A 21,590-nucleotide genomic window follows, 5' to 3' on the forward strand; every position below is an offset into this window, starting at 1 on the left:
GTATATATATATATAGTTCCTGAATATTCTCACTTAGAATAAAGCTTATTGTCCAGAAAATAGCATTTACCTTCAAGTCGGCAACGTTCCATATTATTTTATTGATGGTATATTTTTTTGTGTACACAGCCACAGAGATGGATCCAAACTCATCCACTGTCTCTTTACATGAGCTCAAGTTCACGGGGTGTCACAGAGCCATGCTCTTCTGTAACAGATGAATGGCCTTATTCTGTCTCTATGTGCTCGCTCGACTCTAAAAGAGGCCACTGAGCACCATCTATTACTTCCTGAGAAAACCAAGCCTCCTGTGATGGATTTTCTTGTAACGGCTGAAAGAAAAGCGAGCCACATATCTGTATTCTGTGTTTCCAGCCTCACTGACTGCACAGATGGCTGGAAGCTTTAAAGAGGCTTACTTTAGAGTGTTGAATGTATTATGTTAGAAATAGCACAGGATCAAACATATCTACAGTGAGTCATATTACTTTGGGGATTATAGGGAGTTGAAGCCAAAACATGAAACTAGTAATCTCAGACTCTGCCCTTTAAATAATTGTTGTCAATATGTACATAGTTTGAATTTTATATATAATTATGTTATTACTGGAAAGTTTTTTTGGGGGATAAATTAGGACCAGTTTGTGGTACACCACTTACTCATCTGGTCATCAAGAATTGGAACTAGGACTTACTTGCAGGCTACAACTGTAAACATTACGAGGTCATGGAAGCAAACTAGAACTAGTGATGTTTGATACCAATGATTTCCTTTCTGATTCTGATACAGAGTAAAACTCAGGTTGGTGTCGTCCATACCAACCTAATGTGCCAAGTAAATCTATTTTTTTATTTACTCATTTTAAATTCAGAAGTATACTGAGTTAGCAACTTTATTTACAATATAGCCAAGCTAATACAACAGAAAAACCAATGAAAATGCTGTTTAAACAAAATTTTAAAAATTAGGAAAAACAAGAAAACCATTAAAAATGATTAATTACTGAGAACTATTATAAAAATGAAAACTTCTCTTAATTTACATTACATGAACATATTGACATGAAAATACTGAACATGTAAATAACAGACTGAGTGACTAAGCATATACCGCTGCGCTTACGCATGGCGAAAGAAAAAGTAATTTCCACCAACCACGTATAGATTTAACTAGTTTAGTTACTTTCCATTGATTTTCAGTATAAAAGTATTGATATTTTCATCTTAGAATCAATTTTGGAGCATCACGTTCTGGTATTGATGTATGGGGCGCCAAGTATAAAATGAAATGTTAAAAAAAATTAAAAGCCCTAGGTATAACATTAAAGGTTAAAACATATTTTTTCATTATTTAACTCACTTTTTGAGTGTTTAAATTTTCCACTAACATTTTGTTATTTAGCTCACTGTTCTTACATTTAATTAATTTTTACTAAATATGAAATTTAAATGTCAAAAGAAAGATTTAACTATTAAATCCTAAATCTACATGTTTAAATTTAAATGTAAAAGTTAAACCTTAAATGCTGAAGTTCACATTTAGGTATGAAACAATAAAATGTTAGTGGAAATTTTTAACACTCAAAGTGAGCTAAATAATGAAAATGTGTTAGTGAAATTTTTTAACATTTTATTTTACACTTGATACCCTATATTGGCATTTATTTTAGTATCGATCCAAACATCACTGCCTAGAACAGACACGATACTTGGCAGTAGTGTTGTGCTGATCTTCTGACACATCGCTGCTTCCTGTGCAGAAATGTTGTCATTCTGGGTGTAGAGGGCCTTAGAGAAGCATAGTGATGGTTAGGGCTGTGTATTGGCAAGAATTTGGGGATATGATACATATCATTACACGATATGATATAGCTACACATTCTCACTCCCGACTCGTCACATATTGACGCTTTTCCAAGGTTCCCTCTACGTCCGATTTTGACGCGCCGGGTACCCCCCTCGCGTCAGTCCTTGACGCCCGCGGCTTTTCCGGGTTGCGCCACCAGGGGTCTTTGGGTTGGGGGTCTGAGGTTAACATGAGGGATCAGCATTAATGGTTAAGTTTAGGTACTGGGATCAGGGGTAGGATGTCCATGGTGAATATTAGGTAATTTCAGGCTTTGGAACATGTTGACGTGAATTTCCTACATTTTCTAAAAATGGTTAATTTTAGGTACTAGGGTCAGGGACAGGATGTCTAAAGTGAACAAAGGTGATTTCAGGCTTCGAAACGGTAGTTTTTGCGCATATTCTACACTTTCTGAAAATATGACAACAGATTTCGCCCCATCTCGTCAGTAACTGACGTGACGGGGGTACCCGGCGCGTCAAAATCGGACGTAGAGGGAACCTTGGAAAAGCGTCAATATGTGACGACTTGGGAGTGAGAATGGGTTGGATATAGTATATGATATATCATAATACAATGGTCACTTCAATACCATCCCTTGGAGATTCCATTCAGCTCAGGGCACTATAGACAAATGTCTGCCTTCCGTAACGTGACAGCTAAAAATACGGGACATCCCGGCTTATACTGGAAGGTTGGCATTCCTACCTCAGATTTGAATGCAGAAGGTGTCAGTTTAAACTGCTCATATTCAGCTGCCTGTACTTAGTGCTAACATTTATACACAATGCTAATGCTTAAGCTAGCATTATACTCTGGCTCTTTAGGAGTAAATGAGCCAAATGGCTGACTGACAGCTGCCAGCTGGTGTTCGGATTCTAAATTATACAACAAAAATGAACCGCTGGCATGAAAGTTTCCATTTTAAACCTTAAAAATCGACACAGCATCATAAAATGAACTATTGTGATAGTTGATATTTCATTGTATTGATATTTTCTTACATTCCTTAGTGATGGTGGCATTTATACTACAAAAAAATAAGAAAATTTGTGTTTGGTAGATTATTTCTTTCTTGTAATAGTACTTCTTGGGAATAAATCTTAACCTGTTAATTTCCCCATTTAAATGGTGCCAAATTTGTAAGGAACATGCATTTGTGGGATGAGCAGTAGAACTGAGTATGTGGGTTGTACACATGAAAAATTTGCCCAAGCACTGTCACAGCAAATAAATAATCTATCAAACACAAATGTCCTTACTTTTGTGTTATATGGGATGACACCACCACAGTAGGTCGTAGTCTGCTCAGAACGTTCAGGTTGGGAATTTGGACACAAGAGTCTGAAGCAGTGAATGTAAAAAAACAAACCAAATGCCAGATTAACCACACATTTTTTAAATTATTTTATTTGTTTTTTTTGTGAAATTAACATTTTCTTTGTTCCAGACAAACTGGTTGCACAACTTTCATTCCTTTCCTCGTATTTCTTTGTAATCAGTGCATTTTTACCGTGGTTTTCTTTTTCGAATAATGCTTTACATTTCATACAGTGCACATGCTTCAATTTATTTTAGGTCAACACAAAGCAAATAATCGTAGGGGGAATATACTCTTTTTTCAGCAAATAATTTAAATATCTGCTTTTATTTTTGGTTTTGGTCATAATGTTCACTTTGTTTGATTCTGTTTCTGTTGCTGCCCCGCCCACTCACACCTGATCCTTGTCTTTTTGCCCAGGTGTTTGTTATTCTGGTTTGTTAGTCTCGTCTTTATATTCCCCACAAGTTAGATTCTGCATTGAGCTCTCCATGTGTCTGACCCAACACTGCTGTTGTGTTTAATACCCACAAGATCTGTCTGTAGTCTTTGCTGCCACATCAGCATTTTGTTTTATTTTAAAAAAATCTGTTTTCCTGTTTGGAGACTTGAGACCAGAACCATGAGTCTGCACTTTGGGTTTCAAACAACCAAAACCAAGACAGTTATCAATAAACAAATACACAGTATAAATCAGTCTATGGTTAATAAGCAGAAGTTGCACTCAGCGGAGCATTTTAATTCTTTTTGTAAGAACTGTGACATTTTTCCTACAAAATCAAAGAAAGCATTCAAAGAATGGCAGCTTATTGGAAGATTAATTTACATTAGAGTGATGCAATGTTAGTTTGTATCCAGGTTTTGTCCAGGAGAACATTTGACGTGAGGTAAAATGACAATTGACAATGTTTCTCACTGTAGCTGCCCCTGCGGAAGGAAGCAGCTAAAAGAAAAATAGCAGTAAAACCTTTATTTGATTTATTTTTCAGCTTTTGCTCTCAAGAAGCCCTGCCAGTGACCTTCCAGGCCTGTGTGATTCCCAAAGACTGTGATGTGACAGAGTGGTCTGAATGGTCAGCTTGTTCCAAAGACTGCTATGACCCCAACGGACCCAAAGGGGAGCGCATACGCACCAGAGGAGTGAGCCAGTTTCCAATTGGCGGCGGAACAGACTGCCCCGTGTTAGAGGAGAGGGAACCATGCAGCCCGCTGGGGGATGCAGTCCCAGCATGCATCGTGTAAGTATCCAACAGAGTTCATAGCTGTAAACTAAGAAACAAAGTAGCCCCATGCCATACATCTACTTTAAACAGTCAAACATAACATTTCAAAATCAAACCTAATGGGCCAAGTTTTGCCTGGCCCTTGCCTTCCTATGCAGTTCTGCTCAATTCTAGTTTCGCTTCTCTGCTCCGTCTGACATTTCTCCCATAGACAAGGATTTTTCATTCATTCAAGCTCAAGTTCAAGTTTATTTATATAGTGCCAAGTCACAACATGCATTGTCTCAGGGCACTGTACATAAAAAAGAATAATGTAAAGTAGAAGCCAGCAGACTGTGTTGAATCACTTCATCACAGTTTCCTGTAGGGGTCACCTCGAGTGAAGAAACACGATTTACTGCCTCTAAGCAGGCCTCGGCCAGGCCTGACGAGAGGACAGGAACTCTGTCACAAACTGAACTCTATTTAGGCCATGACAGGTCATTCTAACCATGGAAGAGAACCCCTCAGTTCTGTTAATCAGAAAATGGACAGAACAATCTCTTCTGTTCGTGATTTAATCAGATAATGGACAGAACAATCTCTTCTGTTYRTGATTCATTTGTTGTTTAACTAAGAATGTTTATGCATTTGTTAAATCATGATAATGCCTGTCACAGGAAAGTGGAACCACTTTTTTTCTCTTACCGTGCCTTAAAGATTTCTAATGGTATAAAAAAAATCACAGAGAATCTGATTACAATGTTTTCATTGTGTTTTTATGTAAATCACTGTTTTTATTTTACTGTGAACACAGTAATATAATTGTGGATTTTTCTTGAGAAAATCTTTCATTTATCTGGACTAAAAGAATGGTTCAAAGCTGATTACAAAACAGAAATGTTAGTTAATCATCATAAAGGTTTTGCAGYGATTTCTTTTAGAGTCTATCAGAAAGAAGCTAAAGAGATTATCATGATGTTGTACAACCACAGAATTTAACCTTGACTGGTGCCTGACTGGCAAGTCTCTATCTTTCTTCTCTGACTCATCTCTAAGCCTGAGGGCGGAACCAAAGTCGTCCATTCTTATTAATAACCCGGACGGCTTTGAGCAACACACTCTTCTTCCTGATTCCAACCTAGGAAGACAGCTGTGATTCTTTCTGGAGAAACCTCAGCTTTGGCTGAAAATCTGATCCCATGAGCTAATTAGGGAGGATTTCACAGCCAGGGACCCGGCACGCCTGTCGGTGGTTCCAACCCGAGGCTCCAAGCCTCTAAGTGTGTTTTATACCTCCCAATGGGGAGATGTTTTATTTTGAAGGAGGAACCGGATACGGCTTGAATTTTTCTGGCTTGGACTGAAGCAAACACAAAGTTACCTAAAAATAACACCGGTTCGTCAATGACCGGTAAGCGAGACGACAACAGTCCTCTGGCTGATCGGAGGTGAGCCAGTTTTTTCTACTTCGAGGGTGCCTTAAGAAGCCATCATCAGGTAAAAGCTGACATGTTCGGAGTGACGTATATTGTGGACCTGAGTCGAGAAAAGATGTGCAGTTCCGGTTGTCTCACACTTTGGTAAAAGTAAAAGTAGTAGAAACACTAACATTACTGTTCTCCTCTTTCTTATTTCTTTGATTTGCCAAAACTTAAGCTAAAAGTGCCAGTAAAATTGTTTGGTTGTGTAACATCAGAAATAACGTTTTTACTGTTCTATATAAGTAATCTGAGTAATGTGGACTGAAAGTCGGACGCGAGTTTTACCCCATTTAACTCTGACGCTTGTTATTGGAATACCCTCAATCAAGTGTAACATATGATCAGTTTAATTTGTGTAAATAAATGATTGCATAGTCATTATGAATCAAATCGAACTCGTCTGAATGCTCCACTTACTGTGTCACTTTTCACTTTGCACAGTCAAGATATTAACAAATAATGAGAAATACTGTACCTTGTGGGAGAAGCTTAATTCACCTTAAGCTCACCTCCTACATGTTGGTGGCTCCGTACAGTTCCATTTTTAATGGTAACTTGTAATATTTTTCTCATTAAAATATTATCTTCTGTGCACTGTGGAAAAACACCGTTTTTCTTCATGTTGGCAATAGTCAAAGTGTTATTATAAGGTGATTTATGGTTGAGTGGTGCTCAGAAAATAACAAAAAGCTGCAGATTTTGTCGTTTTCTGTCATTTTGTAGTTATATCAATAACATTAATTATTTGAAGATAATAAGCAATTTACGGCTGTTCAAGGTTATAACGTCAGATCTAGTTCAGTTCGTTTTTTTTCTCTCATTTATAGCTGAAAGCTATGTTTAAATCCATAATCTCTGCTGTGGAAGCCAGTTTATAATTTGTTCGCATGCATGCTTATCTGTATGACATTTTATTAAGGATCCTATACCAGAGACATCTTGACAGGTGTATTAATATCTGGTTGATTGCTGAAAGAATAGCCAAGGAGACAAAATCAGAAAAAAAGTATTCATGTCATAACCACTGACTCTGAGAAGATGAAAAGGTTGCACGAGGAAAACTTAAAACTTAAGCAACAAGTTATAGATGAAATGAAACAAAAAGAAACCCTTCAATCTCATCTCAATGAAGTTGCAGGAGCTCTCAATCAGGCCAATGTTGGCCTTGAAGATCAAAAACAAATAATCTCCTTTAAAAGAACTGTATTTACATGTGATCCAAAATTAACTTCACCAAGAAAAAGAAAAAAATAAACAGGCAAGAGAAACTCTCAGACAACAACGAGAAGCTCATGCAGAGTTTCGTAAAACCTATCAGGAGTACACAGAAGCATTGGAGTGCAACATTCCATTGTTGAGTGGCCAGCAGGCACAGACAGGTTGGCTCCAAGCTACTGGCACACCACGTCATCGCAGTCTAGCACCATTAACATTTCTACTTCCACCCCCACCAATCAATTACACCGGACCAGAGGAACCTGGAAACCCACTTTTACCCCCACCCCCGAACCCATTGTTTGAGGATCGAACAGGTCAACCACATCAGGGTAGACAAGGAGAGTCCGGACAGGAGGGGAGATCAATGTACCATCGTCCTCCCTCTGACCGTGAACTTGACAAAATCTCAAAAAACATCAAACCTTTCGATCCAAGTCCAACAGGCTCATATGACACCAGGGCCTACCTTCGGGACGTTGATTTTTACCTTGAGAGTTACCCAAATGCTAATATAGAGAACAAACGTTACCTTCTCAGGCTTACATCAAGCAGAAAGGTAAACAGTTTCATTGATCGCCAACCAGAGGAAATAAAAAAATAACTACACACTTCTTTGTGAAAGCTTAGAAAGAGAGTACACCCCCAACACGGGACCCCCTTGCTATCCATCAGCTGAACCCAAAAAACAAGGCCGAAATGAGCATCCTAATGAGTACTATTATAAGCTTTTGCAAGCTTATTTTGGTAACAGAAACGAACCATTTATGGACGAGGATCCAGGCTTTAAATTTCTCTTTATATAGAACCTTCACAAAGACACAAGTGCTCAACTAAGCATACTCGCAGACTGGCGAGTCAATAAGATTCAACAACTAACAGACTGGGCGATCATAGCGTTTGAAAAACTGAAAACACAAAAGACAGAATCAGAAATCTACATGAACAATGCCAAATCCTCTCATTTAGAGCTGGAGGGAGCTCAAGCAGAGTCTCCGCCTCCTAAACAAGGTAAAAAGAAACAAAACTTTCAACCTACCAAAACATAAAATAAAAGTGCTAACGGGAAACCAAGGTGGGGCAATCAAAACCAAAAAAGCGACCAGAGACCTCAACCGTGGGGTCCAAGTCCTAAAACAAAACCTACTAACGGGTACCAAAGTTTTCCCAACAATCGTGGGTGGCCTCAAAACAGACTACTACACAAAGAATCTAACCCTCCTTCACCAAGGACAGAACGTGGTGAACAGGGCAAGAAGTCAACAAAGGTTGACAACACAAATGATTACAAATATCTGAGTGCAGAGTTGGAAAAAATGTGTCGTGTGTTGGAAGATTTCAAAAAGAAAGACAACGATGACGACGGTAAGGACTGACTCAATGTGTAAAACAGACACTGAAATCACATCCTTAAACAAAGGGGGGGGGGGACCTAAACATGACCAACACTGTGTTGACGGTTCAAACAGACCAAGAGGACAAACAGACTGACCAGCATAACAAGAGAATGCGTAGGCGGCATGAGGTCGCAGATTTTCTTTGTAACCTAAACACAAAAGGGTTCGCAAGGAAGTTTTATCTGACACTAAGCCTGGAGAATGCAGTCACGGTGGAGGCCCTCCAAGACACCGGGTCGGACATAACGATTATGTCAAGCAAACTGTTTGAGGAGCTGCGTGCAGCTGCTAAACGTGCTAATAAAAACTCATCCAGAAGCAATGCTCTGTGGAGATAAAAGCTTTTGCAGAGAACAACACCACTCTATCCAACAAACTGTTTGAGGAGCTGCGTGCAGCTGCTAAACGTGCTAATAAAAACTCACCCAGAAGCAATGCTCTGTGGAGATAAAAGCTTTTGCAGAGAACAACACCACTCTATCCTCTGTATCCTTGATACAGATACAGCTCAGTTGGATGACATTCATACACCCAGTGTATGTGGCGCCACTGGACGCTATCCCATTTCTAGCTGGCCAAGACCTCTTATACAGAGTCAACGCACAGGCAGATTGGGTGGATAGAACAGTCTGGACCAGAACCGGAGAACCAGCGCCATTAACCCTCCCACCTGAGTGGGACACAGAGTGCCTAGCAGTTGACACTGCAGAGGGCACGACTGACCCCTCACCCGAGAATAGAGACCAGGTGAGTGAGACCTCAACTGCATCTGAGTCAGCGGCAGCTCAACCGCTGGACCCGACTCTGACACACAATGGCACCTTCCCTGACTGACCCCGACATCATACAGCTACAGGAGCTAGATCCTGCTATCAACTCCATGGTACTGTACTTGAGTGACCCAGACAAAAATACCCCATCAAAAGAGGCACTGGATTCCGATCCAGACTTTAAATCGCTCTATCAGTCATGCAAACAGTTGAAACTAATCAAAGGCATCCTAACTCATACTCATGAGAAGACTTCTTCACCTGTGTTCGTGGTTCCTCATGACCACAGAGGGGTGGTGTTAGTTCATGACCATGATCTTCTGTCCGCAGGACATAAGGGTAATAAGGCCACACTCAAGGCATTGAAACAGATCGCCTACTGGCCTGGGATGAAAAAGGATGTAAAAGATTATRTTGAAGGGTGCCTGGTGTGCGGCCAGTTCCAACCGACCAGACCACTTCACAGGGCACCATTGCAGAACAGAGGGATTACATTCCTGTGGTCTGACCTGCAGATCGACTGGGTTGGACCTATCACTAAATCCGCTAGAGGAAATAAATATTTTTTCACCGTAACTTGCGCGTTCACAAAATGGGTCAAATGTCTACCAGCTCCAAATGACACAGCACAAACCACCGCTACATTTTTAATGAACCATGTGTTCGCAAGGTTTGGACTGCCCATTAGGGTGAATTCAGATCGAGGGACACATTTCACAGCTGAAGTGATGCAAGAACTGTGGAAGACGCTAGGCATTAAAGCCAACTTCCATATTGGCTACCACCCACAGGCATCAGGCCAAGGAGAGAGAGCAAACAGAACTGTGGTAAGTATTTTAAAGAAGTATGTAGGTCCAAACCACAAGGACTGGGATGTGAAACTCCCCTTGGTCCTCATGGCCATCAGGGCCACTCCACACAAATCCATAGACATCTTTCCCTCCGAGATGATGACTGGGCAACAGATGACGCTCCCCATACATCTTTTGTACCAACCTGGTGACACCACTATGGTGACAGCCTACACCACACAACAGTACATGAAAGATTTGGAGAAACATCTAAAAAAACACCTTTGCTTTTGCTCAAAAATACCTTGAAAAGTCCGTGGAGGGACACAAAACATACTATGACCAAAAAGCCTCTCACGAAGAGCTCCAGGTGGGAGAAAAAGTCTGGTACTGTGTGTTCGCTCCAACACAGGGACAAAGAGAGTCCAGGACTGGAACTTTTGCCCGCAAACTAATGCCCAGGTGGACTGGACCCTACCTGATAACAGACAAACTATCTTCAGTTGTCTACCAGATCAAAAGCAGCAAAGGACAAAAAGAACCAATCGTTAAATGGGTCCATCGCAACCAAATCAAACCTTGCAAGATGTTCGATAATCTAACAAAATATCAAAATCTCATCACTAAATAAAACACCCTTCAATCAAAAATACCCTTAAAAGGTTAATAGGTCTTTAAAACAGATCTAAAAGAGGAAACTCTTGTAAAACTTAGAAACACTAAGTCTAGAGTTAAGTCTTAAAAGATTTTCAAATAGGTCATAACCACCAGCTAAATAAACACTATTTGGCTTGTCCAGCAGAGTGAGTTAAAGCATTTTAACATATTATTGCTTAGCCACAACTTGGTTGATGTGTGTATGTTCGAAACCTTTCATTGTTAGTAATCTGTTCGGTACAGAAAAAAACATCACTGTGAGATGGTGAATAGCATTGTACTGGTTCTGAGCACCCACAGCCAAGAAATCGAGGTTTTGTATTGCTGTTAATGAATGGAAGTCTAATATGAAATTTGACTATGCCAACATGCAGTGATTGATATATCTCACTTATTTATAGGGCAATGTAGATTAATGCTACCTTAGGTACCGTAACCTACATTGACCACACCTTTGTTTTCACCTCAACCCTGCTCGAAACAACACCAATCAGGTGGGCTATCTAATCTTCAAAATGAGTCTCGACATTGACCCCAAAATGATAGGGGAAACAAAATTTGAAAATCTAAAATCGTTCGTTTTAATGACAGCTACAGAAGTATACACTGTCTAAGTTAACTGAGTTATGATTGGAGGAATAAGTAATTTATGTGGATATTGAGGCCTTCCTTACAGAAGCCCTCTTTAGTCTCTCATGGATATAGACACTTATATCTACCCCTTAGTTAAAGCAACAACCCTTTAACTATTACCTGTAGCTTATCTGAAACATGATAGCTAACCACAGAGGCACACATAGGTTTAGTCTAATGTAAAATCCCAACTTAAGGTTAGCCTATAACCACATAAATGCATAACACATAGCAACCGGAATAGCACTAGCTGGAGACGACTCAACACCCAACCTCCACGATGGCCCACCTATTCGGCTAAGGTGACCAGGCTTCAACGCTCTCAACCTTCTCCTCCTGGTGGTACCCATCTTCACAGTGTTCCAGTGGTCTCTTCCTGGCTCCTGCAAAGGGATCTCTACCTTCGATCCAAAGGTCCCCTTTCAACGGCAACCTTCCAGAGAGCGACTCGCAAAAGGGGGGTTCCTGAAATCAACTCCTCTTCATGGTGTTCCTGAAACTGGTTGACTCCAGATCATCCACAACAATCGTATGGAATTACCCGTGTGGAGGAATTACCCGTGTGGATTATACTTCTTCCTTGGTGGATTACAATTCTTTGCATCCAGTGGATTACAGACTCTGTTGTTCCTTGGATTTAAAGCTGTGCCGCAATGGGAGTTATTCACAAACATTATGGGGATCATACAAATTTTTTTCTGTTTTTAATTACTTTCGTCTTGAAAAAAATACTGAACTGAAAGAACTCTAGCTATGGCAAGTTCTCAGTTTGGATTACCCTTGGGATTACTGTATACCATTTTTGCCTTTGGATTACTTCAAGTTCAAAGACTTTCAAGGTGCCCGTTTTCGTTGCAACTAATCACCATTTGGGGRTGATGACTTGCAAAAGCGGGGTATGGTGGCCCGTACTGAGCAAACGGTGGAGAGGAAAAACTCCCTGCTAATCAGGAAGAAACCTCCAGCAGAACCAGGCTCAGGACAGGCGGCCATCTGCCTCAACCGGCGTCACCGTTCACGTTATTTAACCAGGCTTGTCCCATTGAGATCTCGGATCTCTTTTTCAAGGGCGGCCTGGGCCTGAAGGCTACCTATTGTACATGTTTTTGTGGCAGATTTTTAGCCAAACCAATCAAAGAACAGAACGTCGATTTTCTGCGCAGTGTCTGCTTGTAGTTTATTTTACCTGGGCCAATCAGCAAACAGAAGGAGGAGTTTTGAATGGCGTCAATTTTCTGTGCAGTGTCTGCTAGTTATTTTAGCATACGGCAATGGAGGAAGTGAATGAAGCCAGTCTGTCTGTGTTGATAAGGCTTACAAATTAAAATAAATTTGTCTGACAAAGCAGCAGCTCTCATTCACAGTCGTCTCGTTCGGCTCAGTACTTTTCTCCTCTCAGTAGGGTTGTTTACTGCGCATGCAGTTTCTGGTTAGCTTCTTAGCTTAGCCTCCTTCACAGCGACAACACATACACACCTCAGCAGAGGCCACACCTCCAGCAAGAATCGCTTCTCTATAGAAATGAGTCCAGACCCTCGTATGAAGCAAAATGAAGGACAAGGTTCTGGTTTTTACCAGGCTAGGCCACATCTGCTTGTATACTCAATTTAGTTTCCAAAGATAGTTTAATCTCAACGCAAAAGTAGATTACAATCCTTTACAGAATGGGGAAAAAAGATTCCCCTCTTGTGCTGGAGCAGTGATTTGGATCAAATCTGGTTTCAGAAACTTTAACCCCATTACTAGAGACAGTATGTCCTCATTGGCCAGTCTGAGAAAAAAACTATTGACAATTAAATGAGACATATCTGCAAAATCCACTTTTTTAGCTGTTAAATACATTTTGTTATGGACTTGGAGTCTTTAGGAGGCAGAAAAGTTGATTTTAGTCTCTCCTGGTGCTGCAAATATATCTTTATATTCTGTTTGAGTCATATTTTTCAGCCTGTTCATTTTTCTCTATTGTATTTGATGTTTTCTGAACTTTTATGTCAAATTATCTGTGGTGGAATTGCCAAATAAGGTCTGGATTTACCAACTATAATTTTCTCATCTTAATTCTCCTCTGGTTCTGGGTCAGACTCTGATTCTAGATCAGACTCTGGTTCTGGGTCAGACTCTGGTTTTGGGTCAGACTCTGGTTCCAACATGTAAGGCTGAATGGATAAGTCTTCTGTTGCTGACATCTGTTAATTAAACTGTAAATAAAATGTTTCTGCACCGCTAGAAAATGCTAACCCCTCTCTCAAACTGGAGTGGACCGGTCTAGAAGCCGGTGGTGGGTGGGGCTTGAAGCATCTTAAAGGAACAGTAACAAAACCAGCTGCTTTGAGGCACACAGCATAAGAGGGCTGAAGGAGAGGCTGGTAAAGTTAGAATAAGAAGGATTCCAGATCAAAGTACTGTTGTTTCACTTTACAAAAGCTCAACTGAATGATTTAAATGTGAAAAGGATGGATTTAAAATCATGTCTACTTTAGCTGTAGGAGCAATTATTTCAGCTACAGTTGGGGTCTAAAGGTTTATATCCACTCATCATGGGCAAGAATTGCATATTAATTTAAGGATGTTAATGATTTATTTAATTTTTCCCCCAGGGTGGAATGAAAATACTACATACAACAATGATAATTAAAAAGAATTGTAATTTACATGCTCAACAATATTTAGTACATAAAGCTACAAATAAGTGGTGCTGAAGGTGTTATAATTCACTAACAGAACTGAACAGAGGGATTTTGATTGTTCAAACACACTCTTTAAAAAAACCAAACCTGCTTTCAGGCCTTTTGTTTAATATATAAAGTGATATTATTGGAACAAAGAAGAAATATACGGATGTACAGTATTGATATTTAATCCCCAAACTGTACTACATAGCAGATCTGCCATGCTTGTAGCATCTTGTGTGTCTGTGTATCGACACAAATAAGTCACATTTGCACCAAACATAATGCATTTTTTATTCTAATCCATGAACATCTAATTTGTGTACAAGATCAAGAAGTAAAACATCACTTAGAGTTTGAACAAAAGTCCATGTGTCTTTGACTGAACTAAAACGGGTTCTGATGCGGAACACTCTAAAACCTGAGTCACTACCACCCATATCCATCACTGTTTATTAAAATGATTAAAACAGTTAGAAGTTTGTTTTAGCGACATAAATGATCCCTTAATAGCTAAACTGAACGTGCCAAGTTTGCTTCACTCAGTATGAACGGATCCTCCACCTGCAACACCCTTCACTCAAACACTGAACACTTCTGGGGCATCATTAAATAACCATTATGGTCCTGTTTACAAGCTGCATTCTATTTAGTTATTAAAGCAGCTGCTGTGTCTCAGCTTGACCCGTCATGTGTTTCTGTTTGTCGTCAGCTACAACTGGAAGACCACCGAGTGGACAGAGTGCAGGGTGGATGTGCTGCTGAGTCAGCAAGACCGCCGGCGTGGAAACCAAACAGGGCTGTGTGGCGGTGGGATCCAGACTCGGGAGGTCTATTGTGTGCAAGCCAACATTGACACGCCACCCAATCTCAGCTCACTGAAGAGCAAAGAAGGTAACTTTTTCAAAAGTCCTTTATTTCTTTTTTTATTTCATTTTATTTTGTATTTTTTGTTTTTCTTTAGTATCTATTCAACATTTGAAACACCCATGGTTGGTTACAGATATTACAACATACTCACGTATTAAGTACTTATGTAGATACACACTTGGATATAACAAATGATTTGAGGCCTTTTTTATAGATATTCCTACATTTTATGAAAAAACTGCACTTTTTCAGTAGTTTATTGCACTGTAGTTATACACAAATAGGAAGCTTAACAATTGGAAAAATGACAGAAATGTAGACAGTTTTGTTTGAAATGGTTGATCGCATTAAGTAATTAAAAAACTACTTTTGATTTTCGAACCTCATTTTGTCTGTACTGACTGTACGTCACAGATTTATTATATAGAATTTGTTATTTATGTTTATTGTCTGAAGTCCATTCTGTTGGTCCAATTGGATTTGTTTGTTTGTAAAGACTGAGAGGTCGAGCAACTAAAGTTTCCTCTGCCAACATCCTCCAGAATGGTGTACGGTTCTGGATCGGAGTTCAGTGAAATCAATATTCTATTGGACATATTTTCTATTGGTATTGATCAGTTGGTTATTATGATACATATTGTTATTGAATTACTGCTGAGCCTTTGGTTTAACAAAAATAAATTCAACCTTTTTGACTAAAAAAAGTTAATTAGTTCATTTATAAAGTTTATCTGATAACTATTTATCCAAATAACTCAATAGTTAAGTATAGTATAATTTTAGTTGAATATGTTTTGCAATATTTAAAAAGAAAAGATACTAATTTTGGTTTAAAATAAACCTTGTTATACTTATATTGCAACAGTCCCAAGTTTCTGTTGATGTTTTGTGGGTCAGAAGCCAAACAGTTTGTAGTTTCCATGTGTTTTACAAGCTGGGTTTAATTTGCTGGTGGTGGCCCCACCCACTTTCAATCAGACCCATCTGATAACTATTTTCTGGATACTCCACTGGTTTTGACACAGTTTAATGAAAACCAATTTTCAGATAAATTAATAGTTTACAAGCCAAAAAAAAGTAAAGAGTAAAACTAAAACAGAACTTTGTGGAACACACGTTTCACAGTTTTGAAAGGTTGATTTCATCCTATTCACATTGACACATTTTATTTACATGAGCTGAACAGTTAGTAGTAAATGTAATGTTTTAAGCTGATCTAAAAGTAGGTAATTATTCATATTAATGTCTAAGTTAATAAATAAAGTAATTAATGTTAGGTCTAAGAATAATGCATGTTACATTACTTTTATGAAGAGATTGTTTCATATTTTCAATTAAACACCAGTTATCTAATTCTGTTTAATATTCAGGACTAAATTCAATCTGTTTTTGATAGTGAAGCTGATTGCAGAGAATAAAAAGCTGAGTTTTGGATAATCTGATTAGACTCTGAGTGGAGAGGCCATTTTTTTCCCTTCACAAATTTGGCGTCAACTCACATGAATAAACTAATACCACACAGAAAAGATAAAATATGAGCTTCTGTGTAAACTGGTGGTAAGTGCATGGATCATAAAGTGGCCTGGTAGTTTGCCAATTCACATCCAGCCCAGACACAGTGAGTCTCAGTCCAGATGGCTGGTGAAACTGGCATCTGTTGCTAAGATTATTCAGATTTTATGCTCACAACTAGTGACTTTCCTTCATGCCAACATGTCCTATTACCAATTTAGTTTAAAGAAGTGGGTTTCACACTTACCGTTTTCCCTTTGCCACCCAAAACCACCCATGAATCATCATCATTTTTTTTAAATGGTTGCCATTGAACTTGTTTTTGGGTCAAACACAAAGACATGGAGGACGGTGGTTTGATTGAGGCAACTTGCCAGATCTTCAAAGGGAAGATGTCCAAGAGGATATACTGTATATGATGAAAGATGGAGCTGAATGTGTAGGTGGAGTAAAAATGGCTCTGCCAGCTCCACTGAAGAACCACATTAACCTTCTTCTGTTCGGTTCTGTCTCGTCTTGCTTGCAGACAGCATCTATGTTGGCATGTCATGTCTGAGTTGGAGGCTGTATGCGGCAAACCAAAGTCAGACTTCATTCCAAACATGTTTTCACAACTTTTATGAAGCATTTGTTGGCAGAAAAGAAAACTTTTCCATTCAAGTCTAAGACGGCATCCACACTACTCAGATTAAAAACAAAAAGATTTTCTGTTGCGAACACATCTCCTGTCCGAACATGAACAGTTTGAATGAGATCATTCTAAATCTGAAAAACTCAGTTTCTGATTAACTTATGTAGATAGGAGATGCTGAGCTTTTCAAAACCAATGATATATCAATCTGATTTGTTCGTGCCCACAAAGCCTTTGTGCCCTAGAAATCCAAATCCAAGTTTTTTCTGAAACTCCAATTCCAAAAAACCTGCTGTGTAAAGCATCACTAAAAACAGATAGTACTGATTTTCAGATCTCCATATTTTACTAGAACATGTGAAATCTATTAAGAAATTGTAGCATTTGAATAAAAATAAATACATTAAAAATATTGTAATTTTTACATTCGCACTTCATCTAAACAAGTAGGGAGATCGTTAATGGTTTTTCATATATGTTACAAAGTGGACATTTTGAAACTCACTTCCTGCCAGAAACACCAAAACAGTGGAAACATTTCTGCCAGCCTTTTTATATTTTCATTAGTAAAAACTGCACACTTGAATGGTACACATATGGGATTCCTATGATCATTAGAAATTCAAACTATAACACATTAGAGAAATGGCTTATTGATAATCAGAGCTGCCAACATTAGATCACAACTAGCTCTGCTGCCATCTTGTCTCATGTGTGACTTTATTGTGTTGTTTGATGTTTTCTACTATTTGGTTTATGTGTTTTTATATGCATTTTAGCTTACAGTGTTTGGAGTATTTTGAAGTGTATTGTAATTGTTATTTTTTAATTATGAAATTTTACATTTAATACAGTATTTTAGGGTGACTTTTACCATCTGTCTAGGGACTGCAGGTGAAAAATAGCCTTCTGGCTAATTCTGGCATAATTTACAGAAATGTTATTAACATGCACTGTCCCTGTAATAAATAAAGGAAAACATGTATATCCTGCTTTTAAATCCTTCTTTTTCACATTTAAATAATTCCGTTGGGGTCTAAATAAAGTAAAACTGCAACGCTTTGGTCAGAATTCCTTCTTATTGTAACTCCACAAGCCCCTCTTTCACCCCTTTTTAGGGTGTGTAGAAAAGATGGCTAATCGCTGTTTGGTGACTCCGGCTTCTAACAAGTTTGGTTTGGTTTGCTCCATGACTTCCAGATTGGTGATACGTCCATCACTACTTAATCAAATCTCTGCTATTAAACTAAAAGAAATGGACGAACATGGTGATCACTCAGGCTGTGTCTCAATTCATGACTTGCAGCCAATGTTGGCCACATTTGTCGGCTGCTTATGTCACTTCCCTGCACCGTTGGCTGTCCCAATTCATTGGCGTCTACGCATGAAGCCGACAAAACCACTAAAGCGTGGGCTGCATCTGACGATCCTACGTGGCCGATGGTATCGCAGAATTCATTGCTCCATCAGCAAATTAAACAGAAAAACAAAGCCGGCAGAGTTTTTTTTTTTACAGCAGATTTTTTTTCCTTTTAATGATGAAGTTTGGAAATTTATGACGGACCGGAAAATGTAAGTTAAACAACTTATCTGAAGAAACTTTAGTTGCAATGAGATGTTAAATAAAATGCAGTTACAAGTACTGATACTAGAGCTAAACCCAAGTATTAATGCTTTTATTTATTTACTTTTAACGTTTTCCTATTAAAACTGAATTTTATGAAGTTATACACCTCATTTGCATTTAAAGACACAGCACTAAAATGAGATGCAGTCAGGCACACCTCAGAGCTGGTGAAAGAGGGGCTTGTGGAGCTACAATAACGAACTCAGATCAAAGCATCACAGTTCGCTTTGTAGACCACAACTGAATGATTTAAATGTGAAAAAGAAAGATTTAGCTGCATAATATGTCCCTTTAACACATATATTCATACCATTTATTTGTATTTGAATATTTATGTACAATATTTTAATCTCACTCAAACAAGGAACCAAATTAAAATGATTATGAATGTTGCTCCCGGTTACTGTTTAATCAACCTATCTCAACTTATACTTCTAATCCGGTTGTAACTCACACAATAAAAATCTGGAATCAGTGCAGGAGGTCGCTTAAAAGTACAGAATTATTATTGTCTGCTCCAGTRTCAAATAACCATATGTTTGCTCCTTCACTAATGGACTCTGTTTTCAATACCTGGAGTTTAAAGGGAATAACTTCTCTAAATGATCTTTATATAAACAATAAGTTCGCCTCATTTGAACAGTTAGCTCAGAAATTTGACATCCATAAGTCACAGTTCTTCAGGTATTTACAACTGAGACATTTTGTAATGTCAAGCTCTGGATGTTTTCCTCTACGCCCCCAACTTCTCTTATAGATGAGATTCTGATGTGTAAGTCTGTAACAAAACGCTCTACGAGCAGAGTTTATTCTCTGCTCAGCTCATTTTCTGACTCCAATTTAGATTCTTTGAAGGGCAAGTGGGAGATGGACTTGGAGGAATCCATATCAGACACAGTTTGGCAAAAAATTATTCAAAATATATATTCGTCCTCAATATGTGTGAAACATGTTATAGTTCAATTCAAGGTAGTACATCGTCTACACTGGTCTAAGGACAGATTGTGCAAATTCAAAAAGGACTTGGATCCATCGTGTGATCGCTGTGGACAATCTCCTGCCACACTCCTGCACACATTCTGGTCCTGTCCAAAGTTACATGGATACTGGCAAGGCATCTTTGATACCTTTTCAGGACTATTTGGACGAACTGTTCATCCATCACCATTCATCTCTCTCTTTGGGGTGGCTCCAGCAGAGGCTTCCCTCAGTGAACATCAGAGGACGGTGTTAGCTTTCTGCTCTCTACTGGCTAGAAGACTTATTCTTCTTTGTTGGAAGGATCCACATCCTCCAGTATACGGTCACTGGTTAGGAGAAGTTATGTCTTACATTCATTTAGAGAAGATTAGATATACTGTTAGGGGATCTGTAAACAAATTTTTTGACATTTGGCAGCCATTTATATCGTATGTAGAAAAAAATTCAGCAGATAACTTTGTCTAATGGTCAAATATTGGTTCTTTGTACACAAACCTGTGCTTTGTATTTACTGATACATGAATACAAAATGGTTTCATGTACAGACAATAGATCCGGTATAGGCGGGGAGGGATGGGAGGGATTTTGGGTGTGTGTGTGTTTTGTTTTGTGTAAGTCTGTTCGTTTTTGTGGCTTATGTTAAAAAATAATAAAAAAAAAAAAAACCTTGATTAAAAGGATTATGAATGTCGTCACATTATTTTTTAAAACAATCCTAATGTAAAGTAAAAACCCATTTCTTAGCTGAGTTTAATCATTGAAAATGATTTTGATATTAAACTGGGTCCTCAGCTGGATCAGGGCAGGGGTCCTCTGCTGGATCAGAGCAGGGGTCCTCAGCTGGATCAGAGCAGGGGTCCTCTGCTGGATCAGAGCAGGGGTCCTCTGCTGGATCAGAGCAGGGGTCCTCAGCTGGACAGGAGCTTTGGCACTCGGTTATTTTTGGCACCTGCCACATGACAGCAAAGGGAGGCGGCTGCTGAGGGTTACCTAATTTGGTGGCTGGAAACCCTGCACATGGAAATGTACACCATCTGGCACTGAGATATTGACACAAAGAGTTTATGTGGACATTACCATTAATCAGCCATTCCTGAGTTCAGGGAGAGCAGCTCACACAATGAGGACGAGAACAAAGAGGCTGCTGTTCTATAAATGTTGTTAATGAAGCTCAATAGTGGATCAGACTGTCGGCCATTTAAATAGTGTGAAAGCCTTTGTACAAGGTGAAAGGAATTTACTAATAGTTTAAATGATTCAAGTCAACAATTATTAGGTAGGTGGCAGTCAGTTATAAATTGTATGTTGTTTATTTTACTATATTTGTTTGCAGTAAAATTGGGTGAAACTTGGGTCTCATAGATCTTGTAATATGTTTAGCTAATACCAATCATTTTACTCAAAGGCAAATGTTTCTAATTATGTTCTGAAGAATAAATGAATGAATAAATTTGGTATATCAGTTCATATAAAACATAAGCTCCAAAAACTCCCAGTCCTTATTTTGGTCAAATTTACTTGAGTTTAGTTTATTTATTTACTATGCACCATGTACAAACAAACAAACAAACAAACAAATAAACAAACAAACAAACAAACAAACAAACAAACAAACTCAAATTAAGTAAAGTCATACTGTACCAGAATGTGTCTATCAAGTAATTTCCATCCTCAGTCCCTGTGGCAGGTAAAAACAATACTAAAACATACTATTTTAAAACAAAATCTAAACAAGCATATCTATTTATTCAAACCATGCAAACAGTAGTACACATCAAAATGTGCATAACTTTGATATCTAATAGCATTTTATTAAAAGTTCCAATGGCTTAAGGAATTTGGACCAATATTTTTAATTTACTACAAATGTAATTACTGATTGTGCTCTCATGGTGGAAATGGTTACCCATCCATCCAGCCATAGATCCTTCCTTCCTTCCTTCCTTCCTTCCTTCCTTCCTTCCTTCCTTCCTTCCTTCCT

The 21,590-nt window shown here is 38.7% G+C and overlaps 1 protein-coding gene across 3 annotated transcripts in view; it reads left to right on the plus strand.

The window, feature by feature from the left end:
- The window catches only part of thsd7aa (thrombospondin, type I, domain containing 7Aa), a 176,621-nt gene that overhangs the window by 73,498 nt on the left and 81,533 nt on the right, over positions 1 to 21,590 (plus strand). For all 3 annotated transcript variants that reach the window (XM_014019217.1, XM_014019215.1, XM_014019216.1), the window contains exons 3-4: positions 4,160 to 4,408; positions 14,701 to 14,882. In XM_014019217.1, coding sequence (XP_013874671.1) covers positions 4,160 to 4,408; positions 14,701 to 14,882 — 431 coding nt within the window. The remainder of the gene's footprint in view (positions 1 to 4,159; positions 4,409 to 14,700; positions 14,883 to 21,590) is intronic.

This window comes from Austrofundulus limnaeus, unplaced genomic scaffold (assembly GCF_001266775.1).
Source record: "Austrofundulus limnaeus strain Quisiro unplaced genomic scaffold, Austrofundulus_limnaeus-1.0 Scaffold212, whole genome shotgun sequence".
NCBI lineage: Eukaryota > Metazoa > Chordata > Actinopteri > Cyprinodontiformes > Rivulidae > Austrofundulus > Austrofundulus limnaeus.